At 44.0% G+C, this 24,778-nt stretch overlaps 1 protein-coding gene across 1 annotated transcript in view; it reads right to left on the reverse strand.

The window, feature by feature from the left end:
• The window catches only part of rhbdl3 (rhomboid, veinlet-like 3 (Drosophila)), a 51,820-nt gene extending 29,833 nt beyond the window's left edge, over positions 1-21,987 (reverse strand). Inside the window, exons 1-2 of the mRNA XM_031874601.1 lie at positions 21,110-21,987; positions 20,487-20,510 (exon numbers count right to left, since the gene is read on the reverse strand). Of these exons, the coding sequence (XP_031730461.1) occupies positions 20,487-20,510; positions 21,110-21,247 (162 nt within the window). The 5' untranslated portion in view covers positions 21,248-21,987. The remainder of the gene's footprint in view (positions 1-20,486; positions 20,511-21,109) is intronic.
• Positions 21,988-24,778: the final 2,791 nt, after the last annotated feature.

The following is a 24,778-nucleotide window of genomic DNA, read 5'->3' on the forward strand; positions in this document are numbered from 1 at the left end:
ACTGTCATACACATGCACACAATTATGTATGTAAATGCCTGTTTAAATACAGTCTTTACAAATGACCTCTTCTTGTAGTTCTCTATTATTGTGGTTATGCACTTGAGAGTAGCAGAATAGACGTAGACATTCAGACACACACACAACCATCAAACACAGTTACTCTGCTTCCCGTAGCTTCCTGAACACAAAGCCAGGGTATTCCCTTGATATGGCGCAATTAGCAGTTCTAATAAAAAGCCAGCCTTGTTAGAGGGGGAGAAGCTCGTTAGTCTCCCCCTTAATTACACTGAAGCACCAGGGAGGACAGGCGAGAGCAGGGGCACCTCATTCACTGGCCATCACTCTCACACACACACACACACACACACTTACACACGCTCCGACATAGCAGGTAGAATGGAAACACAATCACCTTCTCATGTTAATTAGGCTTTTCAGACCCTGCTCTTAACACCAGAGGGGTTTTCCTGTGTGATATCTTTCTTACCTCTATCTCTATCTCTCACACACACACACACACACTTTTTGTTACATTATCTGACACAGCTGAAAGAGTACATTATCGGTGCTATTGGCCACCGTAAGATGGGAGATGCTCTGTGGTTTGGGAGTTTATTGTTGGCCCTCGGCAGAGTAGCCCAGACCTGGTCTCATTTAGGAGAGTCGACAGCTTGTCGGCAGGTGGAGGCTCTGAATGGGAGGGGCGGGGCAGTGATGGAGAGGTGAAAGCTCAAACAGACTGACAGCTGACACACAGTCAATACAGTGGGTCAATGAGACATCATGGATGAAAATCCTCACGCCAGTGAGGGGGTTTGTGTGGCATCTTTAAGAGAGAGTGGCCATGAGCACACAAAGATGGCTGAATCTAACTATTGGATGGATTGCCAAGAAATTTGGTACAGATTTCTCTGGTGCCCATAGGATGGATCTTTATCACATTTCACTGGATGGTTTGGCGCAAAATGTTCTCATTCATGGTTCCCAGATGACACATCATAAAAACTTTTGCTTTAGTGCCACCATGAGGTTGATGTTTGTGGTTTTCAGTGAAATGTCTCAATAGCTACTGGATGGATTGCCATGAAATTTGGTTCAGACAATCATGTTTCCCAAAGGATGAATTGCAAGTTTTTCTGGAACGACATCATCAGGTTGTTTCACCCAATATTTTGGTTAGAGAACAAAGCTAATGCCATTCCCATCAGCCTCAGCTGTAGTGTGTTGTTCAGTGATGATAAGCAAATGTTAGCATTCACTGTGCCTGCTAAATTCAGCATTTTATAGCATCAAAGCAATCATTTAAAAGCCAAGATGAAACTATTTTATACTCATTCGGATGGAAACAGAAGAAGACAAATGTCAATGCGAAGAACGTCTACAGTGATTACGTTGTCATGATCATCAAAGGTCTAACCTGCTGAGACAAAACTGAGGACTGAGCTGTTTACCAACCCAAAGAAAGAAGAAAAAGAAGATGAGATTTTCTATTGTTTTGGCATTTTAACAAAACCCTACCAATGCTGTGTTTCCCATGTATTTCCCCTAGTGCGTACATACTTAGCCGAACAACCCGTTCAAGTATGGTTCAGATAATGTACAGATAATCCTTTGATTAATAGCAACTTGTATAAACTGAGAGGGATGTGGAGCCTTGCACACACACAAATAAACATGTAAACTGTCAGTGCAGTTTCTAAGAACAAAGCACCACGCTCACAGAGGTCCATCTGACACGAGCAAGTCTAATCTCTACCACAGTCTGTGTCTGACCTGACAGCTCCAAGCTCGGGCAGGCACTGATGCTGAGGGGCTACCAGCCAGCAGCCAGTGGGTCGTTTCATTGTTCTCTGACAGAGACAGAATTCAGAGTTACTCAGACAATAGCAGTACTGTTCAGAGGAGGAGAAGTGAAGATGCAGGAATGTTGCAGCATCTAACAATACAAACTCAAGAGGGAAATTGTTCTTCTAATTGTGCTACATGTGCGTTTGTCTTCTTTTAAATCTCATAGGAACCCCTCCGTCTGCACTGACGAAAAACAATCAGCTCAAGTTGACTTGTTTGACACGGAGACTCTTTTTGGTCCGGCTGTCACTCGGATTCTCCTTCCTCTTTTCCATTTTATTATCATCAAAGCCTTCAAAATGAACTTTGCCTGCATCTCAGTTGGGAACAAATTCCCTTCAGATGGGCAGATTCCAATACATCCCCGCTTGTCCCAGTCAGACCTCCCACTGGTGTCACTTGACAGTGACACAGAGACCGCGGAGCGGGACGGGTTGCAGTGGGGAGGGATGTGATGAGCCGTCGAGGTTTCACACCATTAATTACCCAGACATCACCTCTCCCGTCGCGGAGGATTCTGCAGGAAAAGGTCAGCCGTCTGGCTCGCATAAAGATCAGCTCGCCATGCATGTCACGGCCCCCTCGCTGGCCCAGCCAGTGCTCTGCCCACGTCACGCTTCAGAGACATGACTAATGCCTCGACAAGACTTCTAATAGCCCCCAAAATGCCACAGCATTGCCTGTTAATGCTGCCATAAACAACACCTAGACACTGAGGCTAGGGCCAAGGCCACCGACGAGTAAGGAAGGAGAAGGGAGGACCGGAGGGAGGACGGAGGAAGAGAAGTGGTGGAGTCAGCAGGACACAGGGAGAATATAGCGAGAGAGAGAAAAGCAGGGGTACAGGATTTAAAAGCATTATTAAAAAAAGGAGCAGTTACAATTGATGAGTCAACATTATGATGCAGTGTGCAGAGCTGGCCTGTACTGAACAGATGAGACAATTGAAGTTAGAACGAGGGAACAACAAAATATCGATACTTGACATCTTGGGACTGGAAGCTGCTATTCAACAATGGCTATCCTGTTGATTTATCATCATCTTTTAATTGTGTTACTGTCATACTTGTACGTATGAGACACAATAACACACAGGCAGCCCAAGTCATAGGCGGTATAGGCCAATGCTAAGGGGGACACGGAGAGGCGACTGTTCGTTTAAAACAAAAATAGCAACTTGTGAAGAGGTTAGCGTGGATGCTGCAAAGGCATCAGTTACATTAGAAGTGAAGAGTATTTCTTCATTGAAAGAAACGGCACTGAAAGCTTTTCTCATTGGAAAATGTGCTTTTGTTCTTCTCCCTACTGGCTTCAGTAGGAGTTCCATTGACAGATGGTTCAGCTAATCACCTGCCATAAAGTGAGCAAGTGACACTGTCCATGAAAAACGGGAAAAAGACTGAGGTAATGTGATATATAGTTATAAAGTTTCTATTGCATAGTATAGTTACCGTTGAAGCAGAGTGCTGCGAGATTACTTTGGACGATTGCAACGTTCGATAATTTAATACATAGCTGGAGTTAACTTCAGTTACTCCCACCTCAAGATCATTCGGGGAAAGTTGGAAAAACTGTCAAGTGTTTCAAGTGTTTGGGGGACAACCTACAACATAATTTTGAGAAATACACTGTGATCTCCGTAGCTCAGGGGTCTCAAACTCATCTTCACTCTGGGCCACATCAGCATCACGGTCGCCCTCAAAGGGCCGGTTGTAAATGTAAGACGGTGTAAATGTAACTTCTCCTAACATATTGGTAAATAACTGTCTCTGCATTTGATTATTGTTTATTCAAGTGTTCAAATATTGTACATGCAGTTATATAAATGTAAAAATATTTCAGCACATTTCTGTTATTATAACTTAAATCCTTTTAATTTAGGGTTAAGAAACCCACATTACTCTATCAAAGATCAAACTTTTAAAGAAAATATCAAAGACAAGTTATTACGATAACTTTGTTCAATGCTTAAAATCCTTTCAAGGGTGCGTTTGCACAATCCCACGTGAAGTATTTCATGTGTTTTAAAGCCACGTTTAAAGTCTTCAATGTACTCACAATACATTTCCATTTCAAGTGTACAGTAACCAGCCAAAGAGCTGCTTCTGTGACTGTGTGTTTAAGTATCTCATAATTATGACTTTCTATCTCATCATTTTGACTTTCTATCTCATAATTATGACTTTCTATCATAGTTATGACTTTCTATCTCATAATTTCGACTATGGGGATATTTTTATTATCAAGTCTAACTTTAAAAAAAAAAAGAATTTATTAATTTTTTTTAATTAATTTCTTTTTTTTTTGCTAGCGGATTTGCGGGCCACATAAAATGACGTGGCGGGCCTTGAGTTTGAGACCCCTGCCGTAGCTCAATCTCAAAGACATAAATCGGAGCAGTTTCTGTGTGAGCATATAAACACAATAACTGGTGGTGGAACTGGCTGCGATGTAATGGGGACCAGCTAAAATATGGCCTAGGGCATCACATTGGCCAGGGACCGGCTCTGTAATAACATACTATAATGATGCATGAGTATGTGCTTTAGCCGTATTTAATGAAATACCCAGACTTTGCTGAAATAAATCAGCATAGCTTGCTGGACAGAAATAAACCAGAGTTGCTGGCAGGTGAAATTACTGCCTTTGATAGGATTGCCTTTAGCTGCCGAGTCAATTAAGCAACAATCTGACAAAGCATACATCAGCATGATCAACAAGCTGAGAGAGGGCCTCGCTTGTCCCAGCACAGCACTCTATTATAACCCACTTTCATTAAACAGCAGCACCTCCACAATTTCTCACCCACTCTTCTTCTCTCCCTCGTTACTCATGTTTGAATACAAGCAGTGTCCCCAGGAAATGACTGAAAAGACTGAGGGGGCAAGTGTTCCAAAGACCGCACACTTGAACTTGTTATTTCCCCCGGCTTATTGTGCGAGGAGCTAATTATTGCAGGGAGCAGACCAAATCCACTCTGCTTTGAAGTCTGAGGAGGAAGAGGAAGAGAGACAAAAGATGAGGATTAATCCCAAGCAGGTGTTAATTGTGAAGTGTTGTTTGTCATTTTTAAATAGAAAGGTAGGGAGGGAAAAAAGGATAAGGGGCAAAACACTAGACATTCTTTATAAGACAACAATAGAACACCACAAACTACAGTCAGAAAAATGACCACAGATTTAAATACACATCTCTCTGACAGATTCTCAAAACATATTTTGCATTATAAGCTTTTATGGCAGGTTATTGTAATGGATTCCATCACATTCTATGTTTCCTATATTTGGTCACACCTACTATATAGGCTTACTGTGCAAGGCAGCAAACAACTTATTGGTTAAATATGCTTTAAAGTAATATGATCTCCATTGACCTTTTATCAACCACTGTTCCACCCTTAGCACGGTGTAGACATAGTAGCCTACTATGGAGTTTAGACTCTCATCTCTTCAGCCATTGTGGTAATTTAAAAAAAAGAACCCTCAAATATACTCTAGTATACAACTAAAAACTTAAAAATATGGTGTCTGGAAGTCCAGGAATTGAATACATCCCAAGGATTTAGAAAGGGTTGAATAAGGCCTCAAAGAAGTTTTCCAGAGATTCACACTCGTATTGATACCTAGGTAATTAAGAGAATTGTTCATGTTTTTGGGAAATGAGAGGAAAACCATGTGAATACACGGAGAGAAAAAAAACTCGCAGGGAAGAATAAGAATCAAATCCAGCTCAGTGAGGCTAAAGTCCTCTCTGCAGAGCAGCTGCTCCTATCTGGACCTGCACATTATACCAAGTCAAAGTCCTGATATCGGTCTGAAAATAATTGAAATTTCAAGTGCATGGCATTACTGGTGGAGCCATATTCACTCCGATTAGATTTATCAGCAGGTGCCGCCTCGTCCTTCTTTCATTTCCCATGCACATGGTCTGCCACAGGTAATTGCATTCTTTCGCATAATGTACTTTTATTTTCCTCCATCCTCTTCACCATAAAACGGATAACTCTGAGTACACACAGCCCCATATTCAGAGACCAAAATGAATCTTCAGATCATGCATCTGTTGCCCTGTGATGCATTTCTACATGCAAAAAAAACGAACATAGTTTTCTTTTAATGTCAGTCCTGTACTGCAAAACACTGTATAGCAAGGAAAAGCAAAATCAGTGCCGACCAAACATTGTACATTTAATACACATAAATCAAAAAAAAAAGTCAAATATTTCCTGTCAGAATTCCATATAGCTCCTGCCAATAGTTAAGATTTTTGTTGCAAAAGTCACCTAAATTGCTCTTTCAGTCAGTATAACTAACGCAGATTTCAGACCGTGGAGAATTGCTCTTCTATCACAGAGACGCGTGTTTCATGGCGGCTGCAGGGATGACTGACTTTGTGACTGTCTGGGCTAATCAATGGAGCGCTGGGTCACCTGTCTTGCTTGACAGATTAGAAGCCCTCATTCATCTCACACACACACACACACACACACACACAAACGTCTGAGGCCGTCGCAAATTAGCACGGACCATCACCAGTTTCCTTGCCAACTGGCCTGTAACCAGGCAACGTTGGTCGGTGCGAAGATGTCTTTAGTGGGTGAATGCGCATCTGGAGTAAATATACAGATAGGGGTTTGATATGTGGATAGGTGTCAGACAGTAAGGTGTTACTCTCAATCCCTGGGCATCTGATCCCCTCACAGTGCTGGACCCGAAGCACGTAGACACAGCACACAAGCATGCAGACTCACACGGACACACACAGACTATATATATATACCAAGACGGAAGCAGCTTCCGTTGTTTCATTTGCAAAACCCTGATCCAAAAGGTAATTATATCCAAACCACAGGAGCTGCTTCACCTTTAGCAAACACGGCCACCTGTCTACAAGTACATTTCCCCATGTCACCTTGATCATTCAGGAAATCTCAACAGAACAGGGGGCTTATAATAAGGTTAACCCTTCAACATACGATCCACTTCAGACCATATAAATGAAACCTTGGATCAGCTAGACATCAGAAAGATAGATCTCAGAGTCATCATTTAAGTCTATCTGTGCATGGCAGGCAATCTCACCGAGACAATGATCAGTGTCTCATTCCCTTCAAAGCTTTCGGTGAAATCAAAGCAGCCAGTCTACGTCACTTCAAGTTAGCTCTTCTTCTTTCTTTGTCATGGACACCTAAGGTTTGAATGGTGTCTGTGGAGCTGATATGCTGTGTAACTTGTGTTCAGCGGGTCTTTGCAAACCTCATGTAATATTAGTTTCTGCTGAGGGTGCGAAATGTGCAACCTTTCCTTTCCCTGTAACCGGCCCTGCCCATTGTTGTGCGAATAATGCTGCCATCCTCTTCATCTCTCTTGACTAATTAAGGTTGAACAGAAAAAAAAAAAAACAGCCTATACAAAAGCATCAGACAACGATATCTTCCGCGACACCGCTAAGACCCGAGGATTGATACCACCTCGGTGCATCTTAATCCAAATGAAATGTTTCCAGGCAACGGCGTATCAATACGCCGTTGCCTGGGTTCAATAACATTCACTAACACACACACACACACACACACACACACACACACACTTGATTGCACAGAGCTTGCCCTCTACAAACTTGGTCCCTGCAGGTTTTATGCCATCCTAGACGGAGAGGCACTCAGGTTTCTATGGAGACAAGATGCAATCATAATATCATCAGGCCTTTTATTTTGACAGATGCTGCAATATAAAGCAGGAAGATTGTTAATCACACAGAGTTCGAGATGCTATCAAAGTCCTGCAGTGGAGGTTGTCGGCTTTAGCTTGCTCCACGTAGGCCAAAGGCCACTGTCGCTGTGACTTAGGTTAAACATATGTCCCTCAGTGTTAACAGGTCAACATGTGTTATCTGACCAGGTCTGACACTGCTCAGCTTTGGTACAAAAAGGTGACCAAAGCACATTGCTGTACTATCACTAGAGAAGAACTGCAACAACTTCCATCTCTCTCTACTATAAATTCTGACCAAATAAAGAAAAACTGCACTAGACGATCATGCCGCGTGGAATAACATCTGCAGAGATTTTGAGAACTGGTTTCTTTAGAAATACTTTATGTCTGACACTTTATATTTGTAAACTTCAAAGTTTTCTCCTTGAACACTTCATTTCAGAAAGAATTTTAAAAAAGCTAAATTTTAAGGGGGAAGGAAAGGACAAAAGAGAGAGAAAAAGATTACGGTTTGGTGGCGAGATGGAGCAAAACAGACAGGTTGATAGTTTAAAAGCTGGAGGGAGAGACAGACTAAATGAGAGGGATAGAGAACGAGCTGTATTGCCCCCCAGCTGTCTCCAGAAGCCGAGGGGATTGCAGCAGACCGCCCTAACGGCCCTCAGCAGACTCCAGCGTGTGTTCAAATAAACACTTAACCCCCTGTCGCTGCTTGTGAAAGCATTCACGCCGGAGAGAAGCATTTATGAAGACACAACCAAACACGCAAACAGAAATGCACGCAAACAAGACTTGAATCCAAGACATGCAAACAACCCAGCAGGAGGGGAAAGCTCGAAGCACTGTGGCTATTAATGCCGCTCTCACCGAGACACAAACATGAGACCTATTTGCCAAAAGGCACAGAAGTAAAAAAAAACAAAAAAAAACTGACAGACCTGTCAAACACACATAAAGCTGTGATGGAGCATCAAGCACAGGGCACAGGCAGGTCACCACAGAGACGTAGATGGAGATTGGTGACCTTCTCTCCCAAAACCTCCCATTTACACTGAGGTGAGAACCCCTCATTAACCACAGGCCCCACCCTCTACTAAACATCCCTTCACTCCTCCACGCACGCATTCAGCAGCTCTTCACCGAATAAGAAGGGGAACAAAAAGAAGGGAGAAACATTTGTTTAACAAGCTGTCCCCGGGCTTTCTTTCTCTCCTATTCAGTCCCTTCTTCTGCTCCAGGCCTGCCCCGAGGTCAATCCACCCCCCCCATAACACCATCAAAACCCGGCACCACTGATGGCAGCGGTTCCATTCAACGTAGAGATTTATGATCTCTAATAGCTGGCAAATGGACCCGACGCTGGGGCTGCCTCGAGGGGAGGCCCCCCCCCCCCGACTTACTTTCTTCAAATCCGAAGAAGAAAGGCACGAAAAAAGGGGGAGCTGAGCGAGGCTGGGGTTGAGGACCGGGGGGCCGTCGAAAACATTTTCAAGGTTGCCATCTGGGTCGGGTGGGACCCTTCAAACTGTCTGTCAATCTTCAACCAGAACCCCTCCCCTACCAGATGGATAAGGCCATGGGGGAGAAAAGGACATATTACAGCAGTATAAGTGACAAATGCCCTCTGTCACCACTGACACTTCACTTCCTGGACTGTTTTGGAGGCAATTCTTCAAGTAGGAGCTTTTATTAATCTACAACAATCAGGCGGTCAGCTGTCTCCTGATCCTTGGTGGTGGTGGAAAGACCCACTAGGGCACCCTCTACTTTATAATCCTATTCCCATAATCCTCAGAGTTCAGCGGGCAAGAAACAGTCCCTGCTCTCTCTATAACAGACTCCCCTTTCCTTTTAAGGCGAGAGAAGAGTTCTTTCAAACTGCATTACTGAAGTAAGAAGAAAAAAACTTCCAGCAAAGGCACTTCAGGGCCCTAAAGAGGTCAGGCAGATATAAATGCCTTCGTGCAGCAGACAAGAGATTCACCACTCCATGAAAACCATGAAGAAGAATTCAACTATTTACAAAGAGATCATTTTCTTATTTTTCTTAAATGTTTCACAAGTTTCTTCCCGATTTTGTACCTGAATGCTTTTTCCTTTGATTTAAAGTAACAATTCGTCAGTTCGTCATTTTCACGTTGTCCGGTCTTTGAGTTGTCTGTGTTTTTGTCTTAATATTTTAAATCTTTGACAGTGTATTGACAGTTTATGAAAGTTAATTGCAACATTTTTTGCCTAAAAATGTCTTCTTCAGCATTTGGTTGTACTTAGCTTCACCCTGTCGTTTCATTTCTCGTTCCAAAAACCAAGATGGCGAAAGCCAAAATATCGAACTCGAGGCGTCAGAACTGTAGTCCACAAACCAATGGCTAACGTCACGGTGACTGCGTCCACTTCTTCCACACAGTCTATGTCACCAACATAAACACTGTTACATATACCCCATGAAAAAAGTGAACTTTATTTTGGAAGGGCTCTGCTGTAAAAGTGATCGTACTCCACCTGTAATGGAACTGTAATTTATCACAACCTTGGCAGCTGTTCCCCCGAAGGAGATCATTCTTATCATAACGACACCCTCAGTGCCAGACCCTGACAGGCACCCCGATGAGCCGCTGCATCTGCAACTGTGGAAAACTCAGCGATAAGAATTCCCCCCTAGTTCGCCCCTGAAATGCTGAGATGATTTCTATTAGACACAGCGACACTGTCGGGGAGATAATGTTGTCACTGGACAGGACAGCCGAAAGGCTCTCCTTAGCCCTGTTTTCACACTTATGTGATCCGATTCCAAGCAGACAGCAGTAAATATTAGTGAGACTGCAACCTAAATGCGTCACATACACACTGGGATTCAATCACAGCCACATGTGGAGATGACATGAAAAATTCCCTGGTGGATTTGGAAAGGTTCTGGGATAGATCCACACACTGAAAGCCTTCCATGATGTACTGTTACAAAATTAGGATAGCGCTCTAGTTCCTAACACTCGCCACATCCTCCATGTCAGTCGAGTTACTGTTGGTATTCAAGACAGTTCAACAGCAGTACACATACAGCAAGTGAGAATTCAACAGCTAGTGGGGAGGTTCTTGAGAAACTTCCAAATTGGTGCAATAAATTACAGTTTTTATGGCCCCATTGCACAAAATGATAATAACAGATCTCCAAGGGGCTGGGCAGAGGAATCTGCTCAAAGTGCAGCCGCATTGCTGCTGGCCACAACATCAGGGAACTAAGTTTCTGAGCAAGTTTAGAGATAGAGCTTATATAACCTGGCTAGTTTGATTCAGATACAGCAGAGACACATTGAAGTTGCAAAACCTCCCAAAAGATCTCCCTTCGAAACAATATCTGTGAAAAGCTATATGGATGCTGTAGTAAATGTTAATTCGGAAAGACATAATACATTTCTGAGAAAGCGAGAAAGCCACACCATACTAAGACTTACTTACTTTAAAGGAGGGGTGCTCGATCTGAACAGGCCAGATCTGCTTGATGACCAATCCACATTACATAGTTCCTTTGAAAATGTAATCATAAAATTGTGGTTTCTCTAATAGTTACATTTAGGCAGTGATGGTAGACCACAGGTGCAGTTTTGAGTTCCAAAGAAATCCCATGCCTCAGAAAATGACTGATTAGAATTACCGCCTCGTGGTTGTATGCCTCTGTCAACCAGTCAAGTTGCAGATACAGCCATGTCTGTCCAAAATGTCACCACTTGATCATTTCATCCTGTTAGACATTTAGTGAAACTGTCCTAAATGGCATATGAATCCTTGAGTTGTAGCCTGTGAGGTCACGGTGAGGTAAACTCATTGTTAAATTGGGAATAACAGAACTCTGGTCTCGGATCAGTTGAAGTTGAGTTACTGGAACCGGTATTTGAAAAGAAGAAGTTGGATGAGAGCATCCCTTTTTCAGATTTCAGGCCTTCGGTATTCATTTTCAAGACCCAATCATGAAATGCGTCACAATATATTTGACGAAGACATGTGACAATATACTACACAGTGACTTATCACCTCCTTTAGTAGACTAATCTCTGCACAAAAGAGATCAGCATTTATGTGTATCATCATTGCAGTCCCCACCGCTGAACAGAGGTTAAACTTTTTATATGATGAAAACAAAATAATAATAATGTGTCTATATAGTCAGGGCCATGAATGTGCTTCAGAAAAGGGGATCACAGAGTCGTCACAGAGTTCAAAGTAAACGTGAGTACATTTTATTATCAGTGGGACCGACGCCATCTGTGACCTAATTTGTGCTTTTATCTTTTTTTTTTGGCACGAGTCTTCGTCACATGCAAGACATCTGGCCGAGTTTTTCCACACTAAATAATTCCATGTTGCCAATGAGCAGCATGTGCTCTGCAGTCATGATTCATTTACCTCTTCATGAAAACGCTCCAGCAGTCAGCGACAACACTGCTACAAAGTCAGACGTCACACCGGGGAGCAAAGGGTCATAAAATGGCTATATTTCCTATTGGTCAGTTGTTGTTTTTTTTTAGTGTGATGTGGTTTCTCCTTGTCACAGTCAGCCACCTCAGCACTTTGGCCCTGCTGGCAGGCTTTGGCAGCGGTGCCCCTGTAAGACGACACGGAGAGAGGACAGGACGGGAACGGAGATCTGGGTGAAAGCTAAGCACTGCCGCTCACCTTGGGCATCTGCTGAGCCTGCCGGGCCGGGCCGGGCAGGGCCGTAACGGGTTGCCATGACAACAGCAAAACAGCCAGGGCATCCGAGAATAGATGAATACTTTTGATCAACAGGCCGAACCCGAGTTGATCTAATAACAAATGTGTCATACTGTATTCATGTCTATATTCTGACTTTTTTTTAAATATACATTATGACTTTGTTTTTGAAATATTTCTACATTATTATTAAAATTATGACTTTTTTTCACGAGCTGTTTCAACTTCATTCTAGGGCCTTAAACATTTCATCTGACGTAATAAAAGTGAGAATAATGCCACTTTGAATAAAACGTAATCACTGCGGCGTAAACAAACCAAAATAAATGCATCTTAACCTGGATTACTAAAACAGATCATGTGACTCCGGTCCTACTGTCTTTCTTTAAGGACTCTGATCTTGGAACTGGGACAACCACAGAGTCTGGGGGAAGCCACTCGCATGCTTGATTTATCTGAGCAATCTTACAGTGCTCGTCCGCCAGACGCGCCAAATGTGGACATTGTTTTTATTCCTGTAAGTGAGATGTCAAGTAAAGAGACACTGCTTTGCAGGGAAAGCTTTAAGCTTCTGGGAAGTTGTCATGTACACAAAACCAAAAAAGGCAACACCAGAGGAAGGACAAATGAGAGAATACGCACTGGGTTGTACCTGATGTCTTTAAAGAGGTGATATTGCACAGATCTGTCGGGGGGAAAATGCTACCATACGAAAAAGAACAAAGTTTTTAGAAAACAAGCAGAGTGAATCTGGAGAGAACAGTGGCTTTGAACCACAAACTAAACCTTCTACCTACAGGTTTGGCATGGGCGTCGACAGAGCCGCAAAAAAAATGTCATTACCTTCGAATTACGAGTGTCTCGGATTGCATTGTCTACACCGCAGCCTGCCATGACTTCAGTGCAAGCTCTCCAGGGAGCGGAGGAGAGTGAGGAACAAACGGGAAGACGCCGTTGTTTGAACAGTGCTTCACGGACAGCTAAATCACATAGAAAGGCAAAATGATCTGAGAGCCGGCAAACAATTTGGAGATCTAGAAAGTGTTGCCGGCATCATAAATGCAGCACACACACAGGCACAAACATCTGCGCTGGTAGTCGTCAGCTTTCGTTTGTGGTGGTCGTCAACGTTGCCGTCTGTCTCGGTGAAGACTTAACTGTTCTTCCAATGGGACAGTGAAAGAGTTGGCTGAGTTGTACGCTCGGTGTGGAACATTCCCTAATGGGCAGCGCTTGACTGAAGAGGCAGAAATCAGTTAACACAAGCACACACACACAGGTGCACACAGCAAACACAGGGCTATTGTACCTGTGTCAGCAGTGCAACTGCCAGGCTTCACTGCGGACCTGAACTGCTTATGGCATAGGAATGAGTCTCAAAATATGTATGCGTGTGCGTGTGTGTTTTCCAGGATCTTACTCGGTGAACATTCCCATGGTGACTTCAAGCTCTGTGACGAAAAACAGATATTTTCCATTTTGTGCTCCACACAGGTCCCTCGAACCTCTGAGGCGTCACCAGAAAAAGCGAAGAACAGCAGGCCGACATATCTGGCGCACACACATACAACCACGCGCACGTTAGCGTGATGGGCCGCGACCAACACGTCACCCTGTCAACGGCTCCGTAACTATAACCTCTGGGAAGGTATTAGAGTTTCAGCCATCAGGAACGAATGGACCTGCCGCGTGTCTTTGATCCCCGGGGGATCAGAGACACGGACTGAAATAGGAAGCTGTTTTAACAGTGCTGGTTGATTGGTTCGTTGAAGTTCAGGAAGTCATTCTCTAACCTACAAAGGTAGTCTTGCTGCCATGTGCAGACCCATAATAAACAATCTAATGATACAGTATGGCACTGCCTCCACAATAAATCCCCTATACCCTCACACCTCTCCATAGTTTCAACTAAGGGGAACTTTCCGAAACAATCCAATAATCACCACTTCATGCAATGATTGGCCAGGTGTGCAGAGATGAGAAAATAAGGAGAGATTAAACTTCCCTCTCAAGCTTTTTTTCCCACTCTTAACACAACTGCTTTGCATCTGTTCGAGTCCAACACTACAAGTGCTTTCAAGTACAGATGGTGTGAGAGTGGAGTGTGCGCCGTTATTCCCTTATTTCGATGGTTAACATGTTTCGCCACTCTCTTATGGCAGAACTGCTTTCAAACCTGCCTTCAAGTTTGGACGTTTGGAGCATTTCTAAGCACTTCTGTTGGGTCAAACAAAACATTGTGCGAATTAACTAGTTTTGAGCGTACTAACTCCTGATTAGACCTGAAGACATCCTTTTCCCCACTGTGGCCTTCTGTCCACACTAAATCTGCGTCATTCCACATCCAGAAAAATGTGTGGACGGTGAAAATAAGCCGTTGGCAAACAATGCTGTACACTTGCTCTGGGATTGTCTTGGGCCCTGTAGCAGAAACACTTAAAACCCTCTCTATGAACTCTCATTTTAAATGTCAACATAGCTAGTCCCTCACAGCACAGTTGTCTTTTAGCTGTATCTATGATGTCAGATGACTTTGCTCTCATAAAACAGTGATTTGATGTTCGCCTGGTTACCAGGTAGCCAATCACATCAGATACTCGTTCAGCTGTCTGATAATAAAAACACAGAAAAACGTCTAAATGAGATGGAGAGCAGCAGAGGACATAGGACAGAAGTTTGGAAGAAGACCTGGAAACACTTCAGCCGGCCTCTTTAACTGGTGCAGCTTAACCACGACCAGAACAATAAGGCCTCAATCAGCTTCAAACATGAAACCTTTTTCAAACTCAATTAGGTTACAGCCAGAAGTGACACAGACACACAAGATGTAACTTCGCCGAAAAACACTCTAGGCTCCTTGATTAAACCCGAATTTGATGTTTTTTCCACCGAATATAAAGTCGTTATTACACAACTGATGAACTAGCGCGTGGCGTTCCTTGAACAGAGCTAATCAAAAAAGATGAAAGCATCGAGGAGCAGACTGAGACCAAAGCCTCTTCACATCTGCAGCGTCGTCCACTCAGCGCTGATGGGGACTTCATAACAAAAAGATGAGAGAGAGAAAGAGACAGGTAATAAGTGAGAGAGAGAGAGAGAGAGAGAGAGAGAGAGGTAATAAGTGAGAGAGAGAGAGTTGAAAGAGAAGGTAGAAAGCAGACAAATCAGGGCTAATTTGTGCGAGGGAGCCCCATCACAATTCACACTGGTCCTAAAAGGCAGCACGCACACACAGGCTTGTTCAATGGTTGTTGTGTGCTGTCACTACAACTGCCCTCCCTTGACCTTTAGTAATAGATTTACATTTTTAGGCGTGGCGGGCGCAAACATACTGTATGTGCACACACAAAGCACATGGAGGTTGCCAGATCACGTCGTTCAACTATCAAAAGAGGCACTTTCAATTTCATGCCACTGTATGCCAATTATAGGTAAACTGCCACGTCTTCTTTCTCTCCATTTACAGATTGACATGCAGGCATGCAGCCGCTATTTTTACCTCTGCATAAAAGCAGAAACTGTTTTCACACTCCGTCAACTGGAACTGTGCCTTTCATTAAGGAAATCTATTTCGAGCCCGGCAGTGGGGAGAGGCAGAGGAGCGGGGAAAGATGAGCTCTGATTAAATCTCTCAATGAAAATGTTTGAGGGTCCGTCTGTTGTTTCATCGCCACACAGGCCCCCGCCGCTTTTCAATAGCGTCGGGCGGCGCGCATGTTTGCCGCCCTCAACTACTTTTCACGATCCGGAATCAAGACAATGTGGTTGGATATCACCCGGGACTGTTTTGTGGTTGAGTTATCTCCAAGACTCAGCTGGTGTCAATCACCGCTGTGGAGTTAGACGAGCAGGTCGGCAGGCTGTGACCCCACCATCTGTGTATGTGTCGATAGCAATTAGCGTGACACGCATATTAGTATACCAAAGATGTATGGGTAAAAAAGGAAAAAGACAGAGGCATCTACACACTATGGAGGAAAGAAATCCTCAGAGGAGGCCAACTGAAGCAAAAATAGAAGTAGAAATCCTACCCTTATGGTCTTTGAGCCGATGCACCTGAAACTTAAAGGAAAAATCACCTATGCTTAAAACATAACAGCTGCATCTACAGCCTCTATTACTGCAGTGACCGCTGTTATGATCTCATTGTCTAAACCTCCTTTTGCTTTTAATGTGGGTGAAACTGACAGGGCGTGGCGAGTCATGCTATCCCTGCATTCACTGGTAAACGCAGCTGAGGGATCCTTATCCATTAAGTGCCTGTTACCTTGGTGGTGGATCATTCATTTGGAGTGTACTCAAGGAAAAAGACTCTGAGAAGGATGCCAGCTGTGTCGTGCACGGGGGGACGATGAGGCGAGACGGCACTGCCAGACAAAACATCTTTAAATAAGGACCTTCCTCTTCTCTCGGGCATGACCACTGAATGTCTGGGTAATAAGCTCGTTGCACAGCACGACAGACACCGGGAACAGGTGGCTTCCCCACCATTGAATTTCTGCTTGTTTTAATTGATGATGTTAGCTGGGCTTTTTCTAACACCAGCGCTCACTGTCATTATTTCAGTTGCTAAGTGAAGGGGTGGCGATCATAAATCATGCACCACGTGGCACACAGTAAGTCCCTCTGGCTAGACGACATTCCTGAAAGACTTATATTTGTGGTTTGAGTGAGTTTTGGGATCATAACTCGCAGTCAGAAGCTTTGTTATGCCACCAAGCAAGAAAATGAAGGGGGAGACACTTCCATGGAAAGTATGCAGCCATGTGAAAGTGTTTAATCACTGAGCTCCTTGGGGCATTTCAACATGCCATTGGGAGCAGGCTGTCAGCACAAAAGGCAACTGTGGACACAGGTACGGATCTCTTTCTCTCACACACTCTCACACACACACACTCACACACACACACACACACACACACACACACAGACGCAAATTCCAGAATCAAAGAAATGTTACTGTTTACTGTTACCGCTTTTAGTCTTCTATTACAACAAGAGACACAAATCTCTGCTGCAAGGCTGCAGTAACGACACCAAAAATCTGTTTCCATCGGAAAGAAAAATACACTGATATACAGTCCACAGTTTGTACACATCCTGTCTCTACACAAGTGCTGCATCTACTTTGAGTTGAGCCAGGTTTCCAGTGTGTACACATGGGGACTTCCAATCTCAGGGTTTACAAGCACTGGGACATGCAGTCCCCTTAGATAAAAACTTAGTGAGTCTGTGCTGTACGTGTTGCGCACCATAATCAACCTCGTACAAAATCACTGACTGTGCTAGGACAACTAGAAGACAGAGAGGCTCTCCATATTCCACTTTTTCCATCTGACAGGTGTCCCAGTGAGTACAAAACAAACGTCTTTGGTCCATTTCGGGGTTCCAATCTAAACATAATACAACAGATAAATCCTGCTACCATGACTGCAGTCTTTCCTGATTGCCGTGTGTGTGTGTGTGCGTGCGTGTGTGTGTGTGTGTGTGTGTGACTAGAGGACAGGTAGAGGCAGGGACACTTTGATTATGAGGGAGAGAGAGAGAGCAGTGCAGCTACTATCCTCCCAACAGCATCTCCTCTGCTTCATTAGACTGTCTCTGTCTGTGTTCGGTCCTCGTGTTTGTTTCAGGCGATGGGCAACACGAATCAAAGCATTCTGAGGTTTGCTCTCTTACTTCCTGCGTGCAGAGGAGGAAAGCACTTATACAGCAACAAAATCCTCTCCGGGGACAGGAAAGAGGAGTGAAGGGGAAAGCGAACAGAGCGACGCAGCACTTTGATTTCCAGCCCACGACGGTCTGCAATCTAGAAACCGATAGCTGTATGTACCGAGTCCACACAGGGGCCGGTAACAGTGATACGATGGGAAGAAGGCTGTTGTACGCAGCCCAAACTGCTTTAAAGTCGGAGTCCGAGCAAAACAAAAAAGGATGAGGGAGGGGAAATGATCCTGTCTTTCCTCTGCTGTGTAAACATCCCCGATGGGATGGACAGAAATGAATGTGTTCTGCATTTGGAGACGCAGGGATGCCAGAATTAGTTAACACAAGAGATGCATCATTGTCTTCATCTTGGGACATCTTATTTTGCCAGTGTATTACGCTCACTGGAACATTTTCAAACTGTGGATTATGAGAAGTTTGGGTAACCGTAAAGAGCAGAGTATGAATGAAAGAGACTAGTTTGCACAAAGGGTCAATTCTGAAGGCCAAAATGTAGTCTACACAATGTTATTCTTGAACTATACGTACGCTGGACTTACATGCACAGAGGCACATTTATCTTTAAAGTAACAGTCTACACCCTTGCTCTGTTTTCTATGCAGACGTTGTATTTTGTCTCTCATGCAGAGACACAGGTTTGTCAGACAGGTTTCAAAATCCTGCTTTTTGCTCATCTTTAGTGGCCCATCATTTCTCTTCCTTAGTCGCGTCACAGAAGCTGAGGGTCTCGGAGGTCAGCCCCTTGACAAATGGTGCAACTCATTGTGAGGAAGAAGGAGCGAAGAACAAAAGAGTGAAAGGACATTTGTTGCTGCCAGACCGGGGCAGCGACCTCGCCATTTGGACAAACCCACGTTTTTTTTGGTGTTTTTTAAACCGATGTCCACTTGAGGAAATTCAAAGCTGTGCCGCACGCATAAAGACAGCCGATTGAGAGGCCCAAGTACTGCCTGTCCATAGAATATGCTCCATTACTAATACACCCGCCCACACACAAACACACACACCACACACCGCTGCTAGCCTTTTACATAATCCCATGGGACCTTAGTCCCTCCCCGAAAGAGTGAGCCTGACACGAGCCTCTGATTCAACCCTAAACATTCCCACTAACCCGCTGCGCGCACACACACAACCCCCCCCCCCCCCCCCCCCCCACCCCCCAAAGGTAGGGGGCCCCAGGTCGGGCAGGTGCTGCAGCAGCCCCACAGAGTGATGGCCGTGTGTGTGCGTGAGTGCGTGTATGTGTGCGTGCGTGAGTGCGTGTGTGTGTGATAGTAGGGGCCCGTTTGCCGTCTGTCAGTCGAACATGCTGCATGCATGATCAGACAGTCTGTGTTTCTCTTCTCATGGGGTTTCCTGGCCTTATCAATGTGTGTGTGTGTGTGTGTGCCCGTGTGTGTGTGTGTGTGTGTCCGTGTGTGTGTGTTTCTTACAAGATCGGTCTGACCGATGGATCAATGCATCTAGGATTATGCATCACCCCAATCGCATCATCAGGGTCAATGTGAGCAGCCGACATACGCTCCAATGTGCTCCCTGCTCCTCTGAAGCTCTCGTCCCTGCAGGAGGTTGGTTTGACAAAGCCGCGGCTCGCTTACATGTTATGCCGTGATTGTCACCCAGCAGGCGAAAGGATTTAAAGCTGCACCAGGCAAGATTTTGATCTAAAAATACATTTGTCTGATCTGCCTGAATCACAAACCGGGCCTGAAGGAGTCATCTCCTCCGGCTGAGATCTTGTTGTTTCACCTCATTTAGTCAAATTAAATTCCCGTGCCGGGTATGTTTACCAACAGAGAGAGAGAGACGAATCAAAAAGAATTAGTGATGCAAAAACACACAGAGAGGCAGTGAGTGAGCGTACAAAATGTCTGTATTCAGCAGCATGAGATCTTTTGGGATGTTCTAAGCTGCACGGATCAGCGAGGATGCCAAACGTGAGCGCTTCGTGTGAAGTTTAACACTGCGACATGAGTTCTGGGTGCTGAAGTAAAAAATGAAATTCTGACAGCTACCACTTGGTGCCAATGTGGAAAATTTCCCAGTGCAGGTTTAAGTCACTTCCACTAGTAATAAAGCCAGTGTTACAGCATAATTACAATGGCAAGGCCATGATACATGGACAAAATCTGTAAAAAATAAAAAATAAATACGCTATTAAAAGTACTTAATAGAAAGCACATTTTCAGATTAAAAAGTAACTTTATCTCGTTTTCCTCTGATGCTTGTGGTGCGTCAGTTTGGTCCAAAATCTTCCCCATGTTTCATGACCTTTAAGCATGTGTGCAGTGTTTCATCTTGTCAACACATCTGCGTTGGTTCAAGCTAATAACGGAGGTCACCCACAGTCAAAACACACACACACACACACACACACACACACAGAGATGGGCGCCTTCGAAGACAACACTGCTCCCACAAAGAGTAAGAAAAACATGCAAATGGTGAGTGATTCAAGCTGGGGTAGCTTGCAGTACATACCTTGTCAAACAGAGACTTCCATTGCTGAGACGAGGAAAGAGAAAGGAAATGAAGGAGAGAGTGAGAGGAAGAAGATAGGAAGGCAAAAAAACAAAAAAATCTCAGAGACAGGTGCCGAGTTGGAGAGGAGCATCTGTTTGGCAAAGATAAGTGTTGGCCAAAAGGACTTCCCTTTAATTGCAGGGTAGAAATCACATGCTGTGATTATCTGATCATTGTGTTCAATGAGCCACAGCAAAAGATAAAAAGGCAACAAAGGGTGGATCATTATGTGTATGGAGCTTCTTATAGGAGGCTATTTGAATTTGAGACAACTAATGGAGCAAGAGTGGCGCGCTGTGTGAGTGTATCCCTAGAAAGGATGTACTGTGTGTCTTTGGTGGCTGCTCTCCTTATCACAGTATTTAAAATCCCTTAATCTCCAGTTATACCATGACATTTACAAAGAATAACCTTCACAACTTAATTTCTGGCTCATGCTTTGACATTCTGCTCCATACAATCAAACGTATACCCATACAGCGTGAAAGAAAGTGGGTGTCCTGCTGCGTAATTTTACAAAAATGGGAAAAGGGTAACAGTGCACTTGAGGTCCCTCTGTAGCCTACTGCATGTAAACTTACGTCCTCTGGAGCCACGGGGAGAACATCGGTGCTCTCCAAAACCTCGATCTCTTCGCCCTCCGCGTTGGACGCCACCGCCGGAGAGGAGTTCACGGGCGCCTCCCGGTTTACGCCCGCCATCCTCGGACTGCTCTTCATATACCAGCGGAGAGCAGCGACTCGGTGCTCAGGAGCGACTCCACATAGCTCACAATCCCATCTTTTCGGCCCCTATGTTAGCAACGACAAGCAGGCTAGAAAGCAGAGCATCGCGCTCGCTTGTGCATCCCTCCGAGTCGGACCTGTCTTGGCTTTTGGACGGGCGGATCAGTCCAGGTGAAATAATAGACGCAGATAAATTAAAAAGGTGTGCGCACTCCAGTTATTCCCAGCGCGCTTCCACATAGAACGGGCAAACAAATCTTCACCAGCGGGGGGAAAGTTGATTTGGTGACAGTTTAGTAATAGTTCAGGGCTGTGAAGTCCCTCAGCGGTCTCACGCCACCGTCCGCCTCATCGTTCAGTCAGCATGTGACAGAGGTTAGTGCAGGAGCTGGAGAGGAGCCTGGGCGTGTTTTGCTCGCCACGAACAGAGAGGCAGAGGTCCAAGTTTGTGAAGCGGCTGCGGACGCACGTTTGCAGAGTGAGTCTCGTCACCTCGAGAGATGCGATGCGTCGTCGGCAGAGCGCAGATCTATCTGAAAGAAATAATGACATCATCAGGCACTGCCGACAACATGAGACGTAGCACAGAGATGACAACCCGGACGAGATGGCGCGCGGAGTCTCATATGGCTGCTCCGTAGGGGAGCCGCTGAAAGTCGAGTGAAACAGCGTGGGCACCGCCACATGGCAAAGAGAGAAGTATCTTGTTGCCCCCAAAAAATGGTTTGGTGCGTCATGATACCTGGCACGCACGGGGGACAGCCGTCTGCTTTTCCCTGGCGCGTGCCGACAGGGAGCCTCAAGGAAGCCTCAAGGGAGAAGGGCGCAGGGGGGGTAACACACCGACCGCCTGTGTTGGGACGTTACTCGGTTCAGCTCCAGGAGACTTCGGTACTGTGCTCCAGCCGCATGCGTACCTCCAGGCACGGGGGGAGAGAGGGGAGCAGGGAGAGAGGGAGGCAGGGAGGCAGGGATAGATTTGGCCGGCGGTGAGGGAGGGGATCACCAGCCCCTCCCGCTCAGGGGTTTCGAGGAACTCCGTCTCCCATGGCTGAACAGCTCCGTCACTGCCTCAGAGGTTCTCTCATGTGTGCATGATGTTGAGTTGCAGTAATTATTACAGTCTAATATTCAGTAATGTAGCCCTTTCAGATACCACTTTTCAATAAGGCACCCTTCATTGAGAGTTCAAAGGGTTTACTGATAAATGGTGAATACATAATTTGCCAATATTCACGAGTGGATGAGGAATGTTTCGTCATCCCTTTGGTTTATTCTTTGTTTGATATAAATGTTGGTAATACACCATTAATAAAGGGACATGAGTTCCTCGCTTAATAGCAAGATGTCGTGTTTGCAGCTGTACATTTTAATAGGCCATTTAATAAGTTATTAGCATGTTTTTTACACATTTTCATTTAATTAAATGGTTGTTAATTCATGTATTTTGGTCCAATGACTGTTAAGTAGTCTCGTGGTCATAAGAGGGGGCTTCCTAAAAGAAAGGGATTAGTTAAACCTTAAATGCTTTAGAGATGGTGCATCATATTGAAGCGGTCAAAGGTGTCAATATTCCACACTGTTTTTCTTTTGACTAACTTCTCAGTGGTGTTCATTGACATTTAATGCAATCTCATCTCGTGTTATAAATTATTATTCATCATGTCTCACAAAAATAACAAACTCTTTAACAGTGGTTAAGGAAGTAGCCTATGCAAAAACGTTACTGTAGTAAAAGTACTGATACCACCCTGTAAAAAATACAAGTAAAGTCCTGCAAAAATATGTGTAGTCAAGACAATTTCAGTATTGCAAGTAAACATACCCAATGCAGGGAAAACCTCAAAATTATATAAAAAATATTGATAAAATAAAACAATTAAAAGGAATAGCATTATATTTACATTTGTGAAGCTGGAACCACGAAATATTTTTGCATGAAAAAGTTGCCAGTATAATTTCTGTCAATCCACATATTGTTCCAGCTATACTTGTACTATTAGTTTGATCTACATCAAAACAACACACTATTTTACATGTTCTTTGTGTTTTGTCTGCCATAATCTTGTAGAGTAAAATGTAGCGGAGTAAAAAGTACAATATTTCCCTCTGAATTGTAGCTTAGAAGCATAAGTGGTACGTAACGAATAAGTATAAGTACCTCAAATTATTTAAGAACACTGCTTGAGTAAATGTGCTTTGTTACATTCCACCACTGAACTTAAATTGCTTCCAGGCTCAGAGAATAGGGAGTGTTCGAGGCTGTAAACTGCCCCCCCCCAGTATATGCGATAGCATTGCCATGGAAACAATATGGCCTTGGGGGTCGTTTCCTGATTCCCACACAGCAGTGCTGGGTTAAAGTTGGAGTCTGACATATTGTTTAAAAGAAGAGCCAGCAGCCATTCTGTATCATGTACGCTCAGACATCAGCAAACCAAGGCCAAATGTTGAGATTCTGTATTTTCATGTGGTCTTGTGTGGATGGGAAACAAGTTTTATGTAATTTTAGGTTATTGTGGCCTCACCCATAATTCTGACTTGTGCAAATATTACCAGCCTAAAAATAATTTACTTTTACCTCTCAAGTATTGATAATCATTAAGACATAAACTGACTGAATATAAGGACTTCGAGGCATTACGCTGTTGGGATAGCAGATCTTATTTGCATGAAGTTTTAACCAGAATCTACATTTTTATCTTTAATATTAACAGCATTTTTTTTCCAATTGTTCCTGGGAAACCAGAAATAAAATCCTTCATAAGACATAAAACAAATTACAGGGTGTAACCGCACTAAACTGTGTATGGAAAGAATGAATAATAGGACCGACGCTGCAAAATTAAAATCCTAATTAACAAAGTAGATGAATCCATTAATAAATAAACCATGTCACAGTCTCCCAAGGACAGATCACATTGCATCTTTCATATTACCAGGGAGCAAAGGGAATTATTGTCTTGTTAGCTACAGGCACCAATGGGAATTTCCATTAAAAGCAGCTAATTGGACAAAATAAGCTTTGACGTGGTAGCTTTCACAAGTCATCCGCAAATGTCAGCTGCAGAGATGAGACATGAGTGGCAGAGGAGGCAAGAGAGTGTGAACAAAAATGAGAGAAAGAGACAAGATACACAGCAGGAAAAACACCTGCTGTGTGGGAAAACTGAGCTCATGTTGACAATAAATTACCAGCTGGGGAGTGTTGCCTCTTTTTGACAGGAGTCTGTCTCGGGTGTATTTTACAGGCACTAACTGTTCTCTGAGCCACAGCCAATTACTATATAACAGTATAGCTTAGCTATATAACAGTTTATCAACTTCAGCCATTTATCCACAACTCATAGCTAACAATTTCAATAATGAATCGATTACTTTTAGATAACTATTTCAACCATTACTCAATCTCAATAGTTTTAGCTGCACTGCTATTACTGTTAGCTTTTTAAACCATTCATCCCTCACTTTTAGCCAAGTGTGTCAGCTTCTCTGCTTGTGTTACAGCTGTTACTCTTTGTATCA

The sequence above is a fragment of the Anarrhichthys ocellatus genome, unplaced genomic scaffold, assembly GCF_004355925.1.
Source record: "Anarrhichthys ocellatus isolate YVR2014 unplaced genomic scaffold, GSC_Weel_1.0 scaffold83, whole genome shotgun sequence".
Taxonomy (NCBI): domain Eukaryota; kingdom Metazoa; phylum Chordata; class Actinopteri; order Perciformes; family Anarhichadidae; genus Anarrhichthys; species Anarrhichthys ocellatus.